Source organism: Nanorana parkeri, unplaced genomic scaffold (assembly GCF_000935625.1).
Source record: "Nanorana parkeri isolate BGI_ZX_2015 unplaced genomic scaffold, ASM93562v1 scaffold2577, whole genome shotgun sequence".
Taxonomy (NCBI): domain Eukaryota; kingdom Metazoa; phylum Chordata; class Amphibia; order Anura; family Dicroglossidae; genus Nanorana; species Nanorana parkeri.
The window spans coordinates 53,217-69,000 of NW_017308845.1; the positions used below are offsets into that span (position 1 = coordinate 53,217).

At 48.5% G+C, this 15,784-nt stretch overlaps 1 protein-coding gene across 1 annotated transcript in view; it reads right to left on the minus strand.

Annotated features, from left to right (window-relative positions):
• LOC108801954 (cadherin EGF LAG seven-pass G-type receptor 3-like) overlaps positions 1 to 13,383 on the minus strand; it is a 41,268-nt gene extending 27,885 nt beyond the window's left edge. Inside the window, exon 1 of the mRNA XM_018573857.1 lies at positions 8,995 to 13,383. Within this exon, the coding sequence (XP_018429359.1) occupies positions 8,995 to 13,213 (4,219 nt within the window). The 5' untranslated portion in view covers positions 13,214 to 13,383. The remainder of the gene's footprint in view (positions 1 to 8,994) is intronic.
• Positions 13,384 to 15,784: the final 2,401 nt, after the last annotated feature.

Below are 15,784 nucleotides of genomic sequence, written 5' to 3' on the forward strand. Positions count from 1 at the left end.
GGGGGAAAGCAAACAAATGAACTCCAGGCAAACACTACGGTCACAGCTAAAGTATATACAGGAGCTGTTTTACCTGACTTGGATTTGTCTCCAATCATTTCAGGTTGGCCAGTGACTTCACTTTTATCACACGCAGTTAATGAGCACAGATTGGTCACCAACCCACCGCCAGCTTGTGATTGGACAGTGAAGGAGTAAAGGTTTGGGATTCGGGGTACACGGACACATGTCTGCTTACATCTGATTCCCTGTAGACCAACATGACTGCGTTGGACGGACACGGATGTCGCAATGGTGACATCAGTTCTGAACTGCTCCGATTACCGTACACGGATCCCCTGCTGATCAGATCTGAAGGCGTCCACATGAAAGGGGGCGTACTAAGTCCTGATGAAAGGTGGCATATGAATGCGCCCCTGAAACACGTTGGCTATTTCTATATTGTCCACTCAACCCAACATTTGGAAAAAAAAAAGATGCATTGGGACTAATAAATGAAGTGTGGCGCTTCCATTCACCATCCTGCAATCTCTTTCCTCTTGTAATCATTCTCCCACTCAGCACATCTGACTGGCTCAGACTACTGTTCCTCCCTTCCCCAGTCTCCCGGGCAGTGGATGCCGTGAAAGATTATGTAAAGCAGGGCCGGACAAATCCCAGGAGCCAGGTCGCCAATGTCAAAAATTGCAGCTGGTGCCTAAACTTTGAGGTTTTCTCTAGTTGTTGTCAATGGAGCTGACAACAAATGTTGCTGGATCTCTGATTGGACAGACCGGTCCCTGAATTCCGTATTCATCAGTCCACCGCGGGTATAAAGACAGATTCAGGTAGAAGTTTCCTATACAGATGCATGCAATTAGTTTTTAAAGTGGAGTAGTTTTTAAAGCCCTTACCCGGTCTGGGCCGCCTCTCTTTGCTAAATGTACCTGATGTATCACCTCGCTCCCGCCTAGGCGAGGATGACATCACACTCCTTCCAGGTAGATCTTGGGGAGCACAGAGCAGTCGAAATGTCGAGGGAAGATGCTCTTGCAATGGACTGGAGTGTCTTCTTGCGAGATTTCCTCAAGTCTCAATCTTCCTACAAGGACGATGACATCACACCCACCAATGCTGAAGACGGGGGTGAGGTAACTTCTTTACGGTACAATGTACTCCTATTAACAAATTCTGAATTTGGCACGGTGAGCGGGTGCTTCATCCACTTACAGATCCTGTGAATAGAAGGCTAAAGTCTCATCTGCCACTATGCAGGGGGACTCATAGATCTCAATGTAGCACAAGAGCGGAGACGTTACTGCACTTGTACTAAGGCCTGGTTCACACCTGAACGTTTTGTAGCGCGTTCAACGCTCGACGAACGCTCTACAAAACGCTCAAACATCTAAATCCCATTGTATTCAATGGGTCTGGTTCACACCTTGCCGTTTTCCGCCCGTCCGAACGCGATACAAAACGGCCTACGCCCAAAGAAGTACATGTGCTTCTTTGGGGCGTTTTGGTCTCGCGTTTCCATTGGGATACAGCCAAGTAGCCCTTGGAAACGGGTGTTTGTCGCGCAAATCGCTGTAAAAACGCACGACAAACGCGCATATTCAATACGCCTAGGTGTGAACCCAGCCTTAGGGATGCACCGATGCCGGTTTTTCGGTATGGAGTACTGATGTTTATCTTTCGGTACTCGTTGCTACCAGTACTTCCCTAGCATGGAGCCGGCTTCCCGGGCAATCAAGAAGCCGGGCCATTACCCGCAGTCCGGCTTCCTGATTGGTCGGGAAGCCGGCTCCATGCTGTTTGGCCGGCCCAATGCTGATTGGCTGGGAAACCGGCTTCCAGGCCAATCAGGAAGCCGGGCGGCGGGTAATGACTTGCTGTCCAGCTTCTTGATTGGCCGGGAAGACTGCTCCAGTCTGTTTAGCCGGCTCCATGCTGATTAGTCGGGAAGCTGGTTTCCCAGCCAATCAGCATCGGACCGGCCAAGCAGCCGGCTCCATGTTCCCTCGCAGCACTGCCAGTCACAGAAAATCTCCCGCTGACTGGATATTCCAATATCGGGGGTAAGTATCGGAGCAAATACTCTGTATCGATACTAGTATTGGTATCGGTGCATCCCTACTTGTACTCTATTGATAACTTCATCCAGCCCCATAACAGAAGGTCCATACCTCTGTACAGACCCGGGCCTGGAAGAACAGCCTGCAGAGGCCTGTGTATTGCAGCCGTGATCCACTTATTGCAATTGTTACAATGCTTTGCAGGTACAAAGGCAAAAAATGAATAAATGCCCATGTATTCTTTCATTAAAGTGCGTGCTATTATTTATTTTAAAGTGGACAGGGCCTTTAATGGTGTATCCATTATTACATGTACTAACAAGGAACATGATGATGGGAGGAAAGAGCAGAGTGCCAGAACCCTGAACTCATCAGTCTGTTGCTCCTCACAGTCCAGCCACAAGCTAGGGCAGGGGTGGGCAACTCCGGCAACAGGCGGAGCCATGCAAATAATTATTTTATACCCCAACAGCCAGATGCACATCCAGAACGGCTGGTGTATAGTGCAAATATAACCTATTATAGAGCAGCGGTGGGCAAACTCTGGCCCTCCAGCTGTGCTTTAACCTCAAATCCCAACATGCCTCTCCCTCTGTGAGTAATGTCAGCCTTGCAATGCCTCATGGGACTTGTAGTTCTCCAACTGCTGGAGGGCTGGAGTTGCCCACCCCTGAGCAGGGGGACCTTAAGACTGGGTTTACACCTGTGCGTTCATAATATGCGTTTTTACAGCGATTTGCGGTCCACGAAACGCGCGTTTACGAAAGCTATCCGGTTGTATCCTAATGGCTATGTATGGAAAAACGCCCCAAAAGAAGCTCCTGTACTTGTTTGGGTGTAGGGTGTTTTTCAGCACGTCGCCCAGGTGGGAACCATGCCCATAGGCAATTATTGGTTTTCACTTGCTGAGCGTTTTTCAGCGCTTCGATCAGCGCTGAAAAACGCCCAGGTGTGAACCCAGCCTTAGGAGTTGCTGCTGTACTGCAGCAGACAGAAAACATGTCAGGCAGGTCCGTGTTGTGTGGAAGGGCTGTGTAAATCTCAGGCCTGGATGGAAAAAATAGAAATCCTTTGGCAGATAAAACAGCCCCCATACAGTATATGTTTTTTATCTGCATATTGAGCTGTCAGCCCAGAGTGCAGCTTTGACTCTGTCAGCTTCAAAGTTTTACCACTCCTTTATGTATCCTTTGTAAATATATTGGTGCCAAAGGACACTTCTATAAGTGCATTACATAGGCAGGCTCTGCTTCATAGTACTGTACAAGGACTGCAGTCCCCCTTCCCCCACTCTCTCAAGACAAGTCAGTTTGCTCGGACAGGTTCAATCCAACACATTCTACAGGGAGTTATTTTATCTCGGCAGGCATTCAGCGTGACCTGATACACAATCGAGAGAGAATCATCATAACATGGAGCGGCGATCCGAGCCAAAAATGACTTTTTTGGGGAGATGCGATGATGATAACTGAAAATGTGCATTGGCTGAAAACCACCACTTTCCCTTTAATACGGCCCATTATGCTGAATGCAAAATGCATTTCATGTGGGGGGGGAGGGGGATCCTTCCATTTGACGGTAAGAGCCTTGCACAATTTCGGCACTCAGACAAAGCTTTGGTGCGCTTTTAGCGGCCCAGGCACATTTTTTTGCATAGACGGTCGCTGGGAAGTCACAGCTCCCGCGCGCCCCGCAGGTACAATTAACCCCGGGAGAGCCCTAGTCTTGAAAGAAGCGGTGCAGACGGGGGCGTCTGGTCTAAACGGCGGGAGCATAATCGCTCTGCCATAGCGCATCCTTCATTTTCAGGAGGGATCGGGGGCGGCTTGCTTTCTGCGCGCCCTTTAATGAGAGTTAGGTGAGAGCGTATTGGAGGGTGACAATGTAGAGCCCGGCAAACTCATCAATTATGGAGAAGATACAACGGCGATGTCATCTGTACCGAAGAAGAAGTGCTAGATGCGCTGGCACAGCCTCGGCGATGATTCACTCAGTGAGCTAATTTAATAAAGGAGGAAGAGGAACACGGATGAGGGTCGGAGAGCAGAACACGTAATCCGATTTAAAGTGACATTGTCATGACCGTATAGGGCAAAGTGACAGCATCTCATGATAGCCCTGCCCCCCCCCAGGCGTCTTCACTCTATCAGAGCATCAGAGCCACCTGCATTGCTCTGGCTTGTGGGTATGGGGTAGCATGTGGCAGTGTATGGACAAGACGCCATTGCGGGCGGAATTATTGTGCTGAAATAATTTACGTTATATGGCCACATATCCGTATTAGGTAAATGCCAATTATCAAATATAGTCATATAGCCATATACGGTCAATGACGTCACTACATCCCACCCCCTTGTGCCTACGTCAAGCTGCGCAAAGGGAAATTCCCCATCTGCAGCTGGTTGGGGCAGCATGGAAGGATCTTCTTTTGGGTGTGGAGGAGCTTCGGTTCGGTCCAAACCTGAGCTCATCCCTAATCAATACACAATGGCCCCGCCCACATTTTTAGGACAGCCTGCTATTGGGATATGATTCAGGGGAACAAACTAGACGGCAATTATGAGTTTTTGTGACTTCATCTGTCTTCTCCCTAGATTCTGGGTACACCAATCTGCACACAGGGTTTTTGCTGGGCGAGGCATCCATTCTCCGACTGCTCGTCTTGTACAAGTGAGAGAGACTTGCCATGGGGACCACTCTAAAATTTCCCCCTTGGGATAGTGGTCACACCAGTACAAATAGAGAGGTGTATCTCTCATATGGGGACACATACAGGAATTAAAGCTTGAGTTCCACTTTAAATATCCTTGGCATTAGGGACGGAGCTGAGAACAGGATCCCTTCGGGGGCTGTTGGCTACAGGTTTTAGAGTTGGAGGGAGCTCCTTCTCTCTTGGTGATCCTTGAACGGAGCTTATCCATTACCAACGATCCACACCTTAATTAGCATTGTAGTGTTTGTTTAGTCGTACATGTATTTTATTGTCTTGTACTAAATTCTATGATGTTGTTATTTATTTTTCTCTGTACTGTATGTAGTTCGTTTTTTTGTATTAAAACCAAAAAAATACTATACCTGTTAAAAAAAAATGATCCTTTGCATTGCTGATCCCTAGGGGCTAAATGTATCCGACACTTCCGGGTGTGTTGAATACCTTCTTCTTCTGCCACTGCTCTAGTTCCTCCTGCCGACTCCTACATCACTAAAGAATGTACAAGGAGGAAACACAGCATGCCACAGGTGAGCAGGTATTCTGCACAACCAGAAGTGTCAGATACCTGCAGCAGCAATGCAGGGGACTTCTAAGAGAGGCCGCCGGAAAGGTAAGTAAACAGCATTTCTCTTTATAGGGAGGCTTTAGCATTGTATCTAACATGACGCAAAAACATGAACCCAATGCAGGTTCAGTAAAACCACAACCCATACTGTGGAAGCAAAATGACTTCTTCCTCCGGTTGTCAGCCCATGTGCCAAGGTTGATTCCTTTGTGTGTGGTCAGCCATTGTCCTCAGCAGCTGAGCAGGTCTGAATGTGCAAAAAAAAATGTTGAACTCCCATGATGCAACAGAAGATTCCCTTTAATCATTGCTATGTAAACTGTGGTCATACTGCATGAAGGATTCCGGTCCTGGCTGCATATTATCATCTCTTCCATTGCAAGGCCGGGAGATAAAAGAGAACATGGATCGCATTTGTTACACTACGTGGTTTTAGCATCTTAGGACAATATTCCACTTTTCAGTTACAATTATTCTGCAGAGCCGTACTACGTTTCGCTTCGCCTTTAGATGAAAGCCACATTATCCTCACCAAAGCACACCTCAAAAACTGTCTTCTCCATCACCAGCTATACAATGTGATTATAAACATGCACAGTTGATTAAAATCTCAATACGCCGACAAGCCAGCGGGTCAGACGGGCTGACTAGCCATTTTGCATCCCCTTTTATCTTCCAAAAACCGGCTTTTCTCATCTATGAATTGCAAATCGTGGTTTGCAGACCCTTCCAACAAAGGAAGGTAAGGCACGGAGTCAGGCTAATCTGCGATGACAATATAAAGACATAATTGGTCCATGCCCCAAAGTCTCTGCTGTCCCCATTTGACTTCCAGAAAGCTACGTACCACACAACGGTCTCCGTCGGCTTTCAAGCTTATTCATTATTTAGGTCTTAGGCACGAATAAAACGTCAAATCTGTTCAACTACAAGAACTGAAGAGAGATATTTTTGCTTTTGGTGGATGTTGTTAGTTTGCATCAACCGCTAGCTTTCCTGTATTGCTGGGGAAGGCAAGCCGTGAGATCTCCATGCCTGTTTTCGGCTCTCCTACCCCTTCCACGGAGTCTAACTTTTCTCTATTTCACTCTTTGTAAAGCTGCCCATACACCTTGCGATCATCAGACGAAACTTTTCGTCCGATGATCGAACCGTCATGGGATTTTCGTACGGCGGACCCATCCTGTCCCGATTATCGCAAGGTTGGATCAGCGGTAATTAAAGGAAAGCACCTGGACGAACTGCGGTAATCGACCGCACGTATTTTTGTCTGCACATGTGCACTGTAGAACGTACAAATTTTGACGTACGGAAACGCCACCAATCTTGCCAAAATCGTAACGATCGACCAAAGTTTTCTAACCTGCTGGATAGTCAAAAGTCGATCGATTGTACAGTATTTGCAGTTGTACACTGCCCATCAACCGTACGAATATCGGATGAAAACCAGATCGCGAAACTATTCGTAAGTTGTATGGGCAGCTTAAGTTAAAGTGACACTAAACTCAGGAGCTAAATCTTAAAAATACATTCAGTCCCTTAACTATTAACAACAATGTATCTTATTTGTGGATCACTTGGCTGTAGATCCTCCAATCATCTCTGAATTGGTGCTGACACTGTCCTTCCTTCTGGAGGGGGGCTACTTTTGTTCCCCATGGTCCCTGTGTGAGTTGTAAAGTAGTCACCACTCCAAGCTCACTCTCGTGATGGACTACAATCTCATGTTTAGTTTACTGATTTGTATTGAGATTGTAGTCCATCACGGGAGTGAGCTTGGAGCGGTGACTACTTTACAACACACACAGGGACCATGGGGAACAAAAGTAGCCCCCCCTCCAGAAGGAAGGACAGTGTCAGCACCAATTCAGAGATGATTGGGAGGTCTACAGCCGAGTAACACACAAATAAGAAACATTGTTGGTAATTGTTAAGGTTCCTGAATGTATTTTTAAGATTTAACTCTGGAGTTCAGTGTCACTTTAAACTGTCAAGCAAGAGGAGTTCATCCTCCTGTTTATTAGAAATGGGAATCCCCTGGTGATCTAACCATCTAGATGCACCCCCTTCAAATAGAACATTGACAATTACCTTTTTTCCCAATATATACCAATTAGCTGAGAACCAGCATTACATGTTTAAAGGGACATTCCACCCAAAAGTAATGGAGCCTGGTTGGATAAATCAACACTTGGCTTCTTATATGTCTTGTATAGTTCAACAGCGAGATCTCCCTGCCATAATCTCCATCTCTCTTCTGGTCTAGCTGGGAGTTTTTAGATGTTCCCACTAAAGATGCACCGATACCGGTACTAGTATCTGTATCAGTACCGATGCAGAGTATTTGGGCAAGTACTCGTACTCGCCCAAATGCTCCGATGCCTAGCCCGATACTTCCTGTATCAGGAAGTCGGGCAGCTTGTTATTACACGCTGCCCGACTTCCTGACTGGTCAGGAAGCTGGCCAATCAGGAAGCCGGATGACGTCTAACGACGTGACGCCCGACTTCCTGATTGGCCGTGAAGCCGGCTTCGTGCTCCCTCGTCGCCGCATGATGAGGGAGCAGGCTTCCCGGCCAATCAGGAAGCCAGGCACCGCGTCATTACACGGCGCCCGGCTTCCTGATTGGCCAGATAGCTGGCTCCGTGCTTTCTCGTCACCTAGTGACGAGAAGCATGGGGACAGCTTCCCTGCTAATCAGGAAGCCTGATGGCGAGTCTTTACACGCCGCCCGGCTTCCTGAAGTGGACTTCCAGTATTTCGTATTTGGTACCTGCGGGTACCGGAAAAAAAAAAGTACTCGTACTCGATACCGAAATCGGTGCATCCCTAGTTCCCACACACCTTTGTATGTTTCAGCTCCCCCTGATAGATTCTCTCTTTCTCTACAACATTAAATAGGGAGATTAGGAGCCCCTAATAGATGCCCAAGCGGGTGTGAAGACCAAGAACCTAACACACAGATGGTCAGGTGGCTTCTACAGCTACCAAATATTGAAATTTCAACTTTTGGGGGGCTGAGCCTTTAAATAAGGGCAGCCAAACTGCATTTAGTCACAGGTGTAGCCTGTTTGGATGACTCACACCCTGGATTCCTATATTTCTTGTAAAGCTCAACAGAAAGCACTCCCTGCCATAACCTCCATCTCTCTTCTGGTCTACCTGGGAGTTTTAGATGTTCCCACCCACTTCTGTATGTTTCAGCTCCCCCTGATACATTCTCTCTTTCTCTACAACATTAAATAAGCAGATTAGGATCCCCTCATTATTGCCTCGGCAGGTGTGAAGACCAAGAACCTAACACACAGATGGTCAGGTGGCTTCTTCATCTACCAAAAACTGAAATGTCAACTTTGGGAGGGCTAAGCCTTTAAATAAGGGCAGTCCTAAACATAATAGACTAAGTGCAGTAACCCATAGAAACCAACCAGAAGTAAAATTTCACATTCTCTGCTCTTCAATGACCAAATCTGACTCTCCTGAACTTTGCACATATTCAGAATCATTCAAACTAGTTTGTAAATTCAAGTACATTCGCCTCAAAAGATTCCTCTAGCTTCTGTGAAAAGTACCACCAAACATTGTCTCTGAACTCAAATATACAGACGATGGATTCATATGACATGGAAATGAAGAGAAAGTATTAAAGTCAACACTTTACCTGATACGGTGACCAGCATCGATGCCATCAAAGGACGGTTGTTGTCCAGCTTGCGGCTAAGCCGTAACTCCCCGCTTGAGTGATTGACGATCAGTAAATTTAGCTCATTCCCACGCTCGAAGGTGTAGAAGAGTCTGTCTGACACATCCGGGTCATAGGCCGGTATCTTTCCGATGACACCGGAGGGGAAAGTGTTGGAGTTGTTGGAGATGTAATTGTTGAAGAGGATCTGAAAGTTCTTTAGGACGGGAGTGTTGTCATTTTGATCGATCAGCTTAATATGAACGGTAGCCCTGCTAACTAAGGGAGCCGAGGTGGCCTGCACCACGATCACGTACTCCGACTTTGCTTCGTAGTCCAAGTCTATGAGGGCGGTCAGCTCTCCAGAGAAGAAGTCCATTTGGAAAATTTCTGGAATGTTGCCTTCGACAATCTGATACATTATCTGCGCGTTTGGACCTTCATCTGGGTCGGTGGCTTTGATTCGGCCAACCACCGAGCCCACGATGCTGTTTTCCTTCACGTAGACCTCAAATTCATCGGCTGGGAAAACGGGAGCATTGTCGTTGACGTCCTGAACAGCGACTTGGATTCGAACTGGGCTCCTCTGCGGGGGGATGCCTCTGTCCACGGCGTAAGCCGTCAGCTCATAGAAGGGGACACTTTCTCTGTCCAATTTGCGTACGCTACGGATAATACCTGAGGTCGGTTCTATCGTAAAATCTCCGTCTCCATCTTCGCCGTTTTGGAATGTGTACTGAACCCTTCCATTGGCATGGGAATCGCGGTCGGTGGCAGAAATTTGTAGGACGCTAGTAAAAGGAGGGGCATCCTCCGAGACTATTCCATGATACTGCGAGTTTAAAAACTGGGGGGCATTGTCGTTGACGTCGTTCACCATAATCTCCACATAGGCCGTGTCGGATTTTTGCGGGATTCCATTGTCCTTTGCGATAACAGCAAGAGTGTAAGTCATTTGGTCCTCATAGTCCAGCTGGCCATTGAGCGTGATAACTCCGGTATCGGGGTTAATACGGAACTGGGGGATATTTTCTTCCAGGAAGTAACTGATCCTTGCGTTCTCTCCGACGTCATCGTCCGTGGCGCTAATGATCACTACGGTGCTCCCGATGGGCCGGTCCTCGTTGATATCAACAGGGTAGTGCGCACTTTGAAAGACTGGCCTGTGGGTGTTTGCATCAGTGATGTTAATATGGACGTAACAGTTGTCATGAAGGATGCGATCGGAGGCGGTCACCGTCAGGACGTAGCGTCTTTCTTGTTTGTAATCAAGCGGCAGCGATAAAGTGATTAGGCCTGACCCACTCTGCGTGCTAATTGCAAAACGGTTGCGGGTGTTGCCCCCCGTGATCTGATATGAGATAGGGCTGTTGATATCCCGGTCTATGGCGGTTACGCTAAGAACGCTGGTCCCCACACTGGCATCTTCGTTCAAACGTATAAAATATTCCTTCTGGGTGAACTCCGGCCGGTTATCATTCACATCCAGCACGGTAATGGTGACACTGGCAGACGCAGACAAGGGAGGGTTCCCATGATCTCTGGCTTCTACTCCAAACAGATAATGTTCTACAGTCTCTCTGTCTAGGGGGCCGCTTACAGTGATCCAACCGGTGGCGCTGTTAATTACGAACGGAGTAGTAGGTAGCACGCCGGTCAATTTATATTCCATGCGAGCGTTTTCCCCATAATCTGCGTCCACGGCTTGGATGTGAATAACGGAGTGACCCAAAGGAACATTTTCCAGCACGTTCACTTGAAATGGGGTGCTAACAAACATGGGGGCATGGTCATTGATGTCTACCACCTGAACACTTAACATACCGGTGTTGTTCGACAGCGGAGGGCGGCCTGCATCTTGGGCGCGGATTCTGAGTGTATACTCCCTCTCCGATTCAAAGTCTAAGGGGGCTACGATCTGAATTGCGCCATTTAAGCTGTCGATGGAGAACTGCCCTCTACTGTTACCGTTAATGATGTTATAGTGTACCACCGCATTGCTATCCTTATCAAAGTCGGTGGCGGTAACCCTTATAATCTCAGTGTGGGGTCTGATGTCTTCTCTCACCTGGACTATGTAACGCTTTTCGCTAAATTGGGGCACGTTATCATTCTCGTCCAGGACAGTTATCTCGACTTTGACCGTGGATGACCTAGGCCCAGGGTCCTTACCTTGATCGCTGGCCTCCACTATCAAAGAGTACCTCTCTCTCTTCTCTCGGTCTACCTGCCCGCTGGTGGTGATTAAACCCGATCTTGCATCGATCTCGAAAACCGAGTGAGCCGCCTGCTCGTTGACGAACCGGTACTTGATGTTGGCGTTCGCCTGGGAGTCGATGTCTGTGGCTCTCAGCTGCAAGATGGGGTACCCCTCCTCTACGTTCTCCCTGATGCTCTCCCTGTACTCGGCCTGCTCGAACATGGGGCTGTGGTCGTTTTTATCCGTGACCGTCACGGCCACCATCGTGGTGGCGGACAGCCGCGGGCTCCCGTGGTCGATGGCCGTGACCCTGAAATAGTGTAGGTCCATGCTCTCTCTGTCTAGGATCTCCGTGCTGGAGATCAAACCGGTCACTGAATCTATGCCGAAAAGCTCTAAAGACTTGCTGTTCATCAGGGCATCCATGGTGTACACAACCCTCCCAGCTTCCCCGGTATCAGGGTCTTGCGCTGTCATGGTTATCACAGGGGTCCCCGGGGGCTGATTTTCAGCCACCTGAACCTGATAATTATATTGGGGGAAGTAGGGATGCCGGTTGGCTGCCCTGCGTGTCCTTATTAATGGAAGGGATGCCCTACCCCTCCCACTGCCCCCCTGCCTGGGTGATATATGAGAGAGAGGCAGCGAGTTCAGCTGTATGGCTTTGCTACGTGCTAACGCTTGTTCAGTATGAAGATCAATAGTTCTGAGCCTCCCCGGAGCGGGTGCTGGGAAAATAATTTTCAGGCAACCTTTGGTTGAGTTGAAGGAGAAATTCGGAAAGCAGGCTTCTTTCAGGGGGAGCCGAGTGCCTGCAGGGATCTGCAGGGAGGCAGCCGGAGCCGCTGTGGGAGCTGTCTGTCGGTCTGGTGCTGAAATCTCATCTGCTCTCCACGTGCCCTCTGCAGGCTGCTCTCCCCATTGCTCCTGAGCACGGTTCCCGGAACACAGACCCCAGATCAGCCCGCAGCACCGGCTGCACACGTGCCCGCCCCAAAATCTGCCAGCACGGCGCACACAGATCCCAGCCGACTTGGTGCCCTCCCGACAGTCGAGTTTGCAAATCCCCAGGTGTGAACGATGCTGCCTGATCCCCAGGGTCTCTCCTGTGTGGGTACAGACCAGGCAGCCCCCAGTTAAGTTCCTATCAGGGACCGCCAAGCAGGCGCACAATGCTACCCCGGCACGCAGGTGTCTTTGGCCACAGTCCCAGGTAGTCCTGCAGCGCGGCACCCCGGTGGCGAGCTGCCCCCTCACGTTCGAATCACCGGCGCCGCCGTTGCGTGCCCCCCGAAATGCATTCAACGAAAAGACACGGCAGAGGAAGACGAATTGATGGTTGATGCTGGAAAGGCAACTGCTGTTGATTGTGAGAGCACCGAAGGACCGGTCAGTCCCGTTCCCCTCGAACGCCGTCCTATTGCTTGGCGTGACGCCGGGTTTCTGGCAGTGTTGCAAAAAAACAAGGTCCTTGCTGTGGATCTTAAGGCAATGGGGTCCTATGCTGGCGGGCTTGGGGTCCACAGGCGGCCCGGGAGGTTTTGTAATCCAACAACAGGAGGGGGCTCCCTCTTCTTCATCGCTCCTTTGGCCCCTTGGTGGCTCCCTGGATGTGGCACTGGGCTCGTCCCCTGCGCAGCCCCCAGCAGACGTCCTCCGGCACCGGCGGAGCCCGGTCGGCCCCCGTGAGGGTCGTCGGGCGGCCATCGTGGGTCCCCAGCACAGGGTGAAGTGCCAGGGGGACCTGGGCTGGCTGCTGTGGCCCCCGGCCTGAGAGTGGTGGGCTTCCTCCGTGCGCTGAGCCCCCTGCAGCCTTGGAAGGGAAGCCCCCTCGTGCACAAAGCACAGGGCTGGAGCAAGGGCCGGGGGACAGTGATCAGTGCTCTCCCGGGTGGCTGCATGCTTCCCCCGGCTGGAAGTGAACAAAGGGATGCTGAGGAGGAGAAGCAGCGGGAGGAGGCAGCGAGGCAGGCTTGTCCCCGGCAGCTGAGCAGCCATAGTCTCCCCTCCTTGTCTGCTGGCACGGCGCTGCCCTCACTGGGCACGGCCCTCCCCCGGTCCTCCTGTCGCTCTCCCGGCCGTGGCTGCGACCATCTACTCGGCGCTCACAGGCAGACTCTCCGGGCGCAGCATCTCCTCACCCTCCCTTCATTCAACACCAACATGGCTCCCGGCAACCCTAATGGTTCGCTCCACCCCATCTTCCTACCCCCCTTTACTACGGGGGACAGGTGGTACGCTCTCGTCGGGCGCATGCGCGGTGGCGGCGGCTGAGTCAGGAGCGGTGACGTCAGCGGCCATCTTTACTGCTGGCGGAGCTGTCCAGGGTGCTGAAAGCGGAGATGGCTGGAGGGGGGAAGAGGGATCGCCACACAGGATTGCATTGCAGCCTTTGCTTTACACTGAATTGTATTATATTTTATTATATTTAAGTGCAGAATCCCAGGCAATTCAGCTTATTAGCTGAATTGTCCTCATGGTAGACATCCAACAATGTATATGCTATGTGGCTGGAATAAGAGATATACGATGAATATACAATATATGGATATATGAATATCTTCTATGCTTTTTAGATGCACCGAGGGCAATGTATCAAAACTGGAGCAGTTTCCCATGGCAACCAATCAGCTTCTCTCTTCAGTTTGTTTAGGTAAGCTCTGAAAATTTAAGAAGGAAGTTGATTGGTTGCCATGCACAGCTGCTCCAGATTCTATCTGCTCCCCTCAATCTATGCACGATGAGGACCAAACTCATGTATTCTAATTGGTTGGAAATGTTTGAATTTATATAATTTATGTTATTCCGTTAGCTCCCAGGACATATTACATGAAGTGTCTGCTATGTGGCCGGAAAGCCTTCACTTTGTATGTTTTATTTCATTACAGGCTCTTAGGACATTTTAGATGCAGTGTCAGCATGGTGAGGATCCAACACTTGTACCCTACGTGGCCGGAAAGCCTCGACTTTATATATTTGATGCTCTTGTATTTTATTATTAGCTCTCAGGACCTATTAGATGAAGTATCAGCATGGTGGGCACCCAACACTTGTACACTATGTAGCTGGAAAGCTTTGACTATGTTATTTTATTATTAGCTCTATTATTAGCGTCTGCATGGTGGGCATCCATCACTTTAGTTAATGACTAGCTCCCAGCACGTCTACATCGTGAGGACCAAACACTTGTATGTTATGTGTCTAGAAAGTTTTGACCTTTTATGATTATAATATAATGAATTCATTATTAGTTCTCAGGACCTATAGGATGAAGTGTTAGCATGGTGGGCATCCAACATGTGTATACTATATGGCTGGAAAGCCTTGACTTTATATATTGTATGCTATTGTATTTTATCATTAGCTCTCAGGGCCTATTAGATGAAGTGTGTTGGCATGGTGTGCGCCCAACACATGTATGCTTTAGAACTGGAAAGCCTTGACTTTATATATTATATTTTATGTTATTTTACTACTAGGACTTATTAGATGAAGTGTCAGCATGGTGGCCATCCAACACTTGTGCACTATGTGGCTGGAAAGGCTTGACTTTATATATATTTTATGCTCTTGTCTTTTATCATTAGCTCTCAGGACCTATTAAAAGAAGTGTCTGCATGGTGGCCATCCAACATGTGCATACTATTAGGCTGTAAAGCCTTGACATTATAAGAGGTATTTGATTTTATTGTATGACTATCTGCCTGATGAGGATCCAACACCTGTACACTATGTGGCTGGAAAGCCTCGACTTTATATATTTTATGTTATTGTATTTTATTAGTAGCCCTCAGGGCTTATTAGATTAAGTGTCTACATGGTGGGGATCCAACACTTGTATGCTGGCTAGCTGCAAAGTCTTGACTCTATATGAGATATTTCATTTTATATTTTGGTATTTTATGTCATGTCTGGCCCTCAGGACGCAGGATAGTTGAAGTAGGGTTGGGGATCCAACACTTGTATCCTTTGGAGCTGGAAAAGCCTGGACTTTATGTGAGATATACCTTGCCCCCCTCACCCCCTTCGCCATGTTGTAAAATTTAGCCAATACCACTGGTCTTACAGCAGAATAATATGACATTTATTGGCACACGTGCAAGAACACATCTCATCACATTGTGATTATATACATTCTGACAGAGATATTTATATTTATTCATGTAATAAAGGAACAGCCATTGCGCTGAGTACCCATATAAGAGACCTAAGACAGAACCTGTGGGGAAGGTTCATTTATATTTATCACATATCGCATATCATCCCGTCATGCCCTTGCCTCTGGGAGTATTGCAATGCATCATGGGACCTGTAGTTGTACAACAGCTGGTGTGACAAGGTTGCCTACACCAAGGCATGCACTGCTACTCTCTCTCTCTATAATATATATATATATTTATTTATTCTCTCTCTCTTGTCACTATATTGCCAAAAGTATTAGGACGCCTTTACACGCACATGAACTTTAATGGCATCCCAGTCTTAGTCCGTAGGGTTCAGTATTGAGTTGGCTCCGCCCTTTGCCGCTATAATATGGAGGGTTGCTGAATTGGTAAAGAAGTGTGGAGG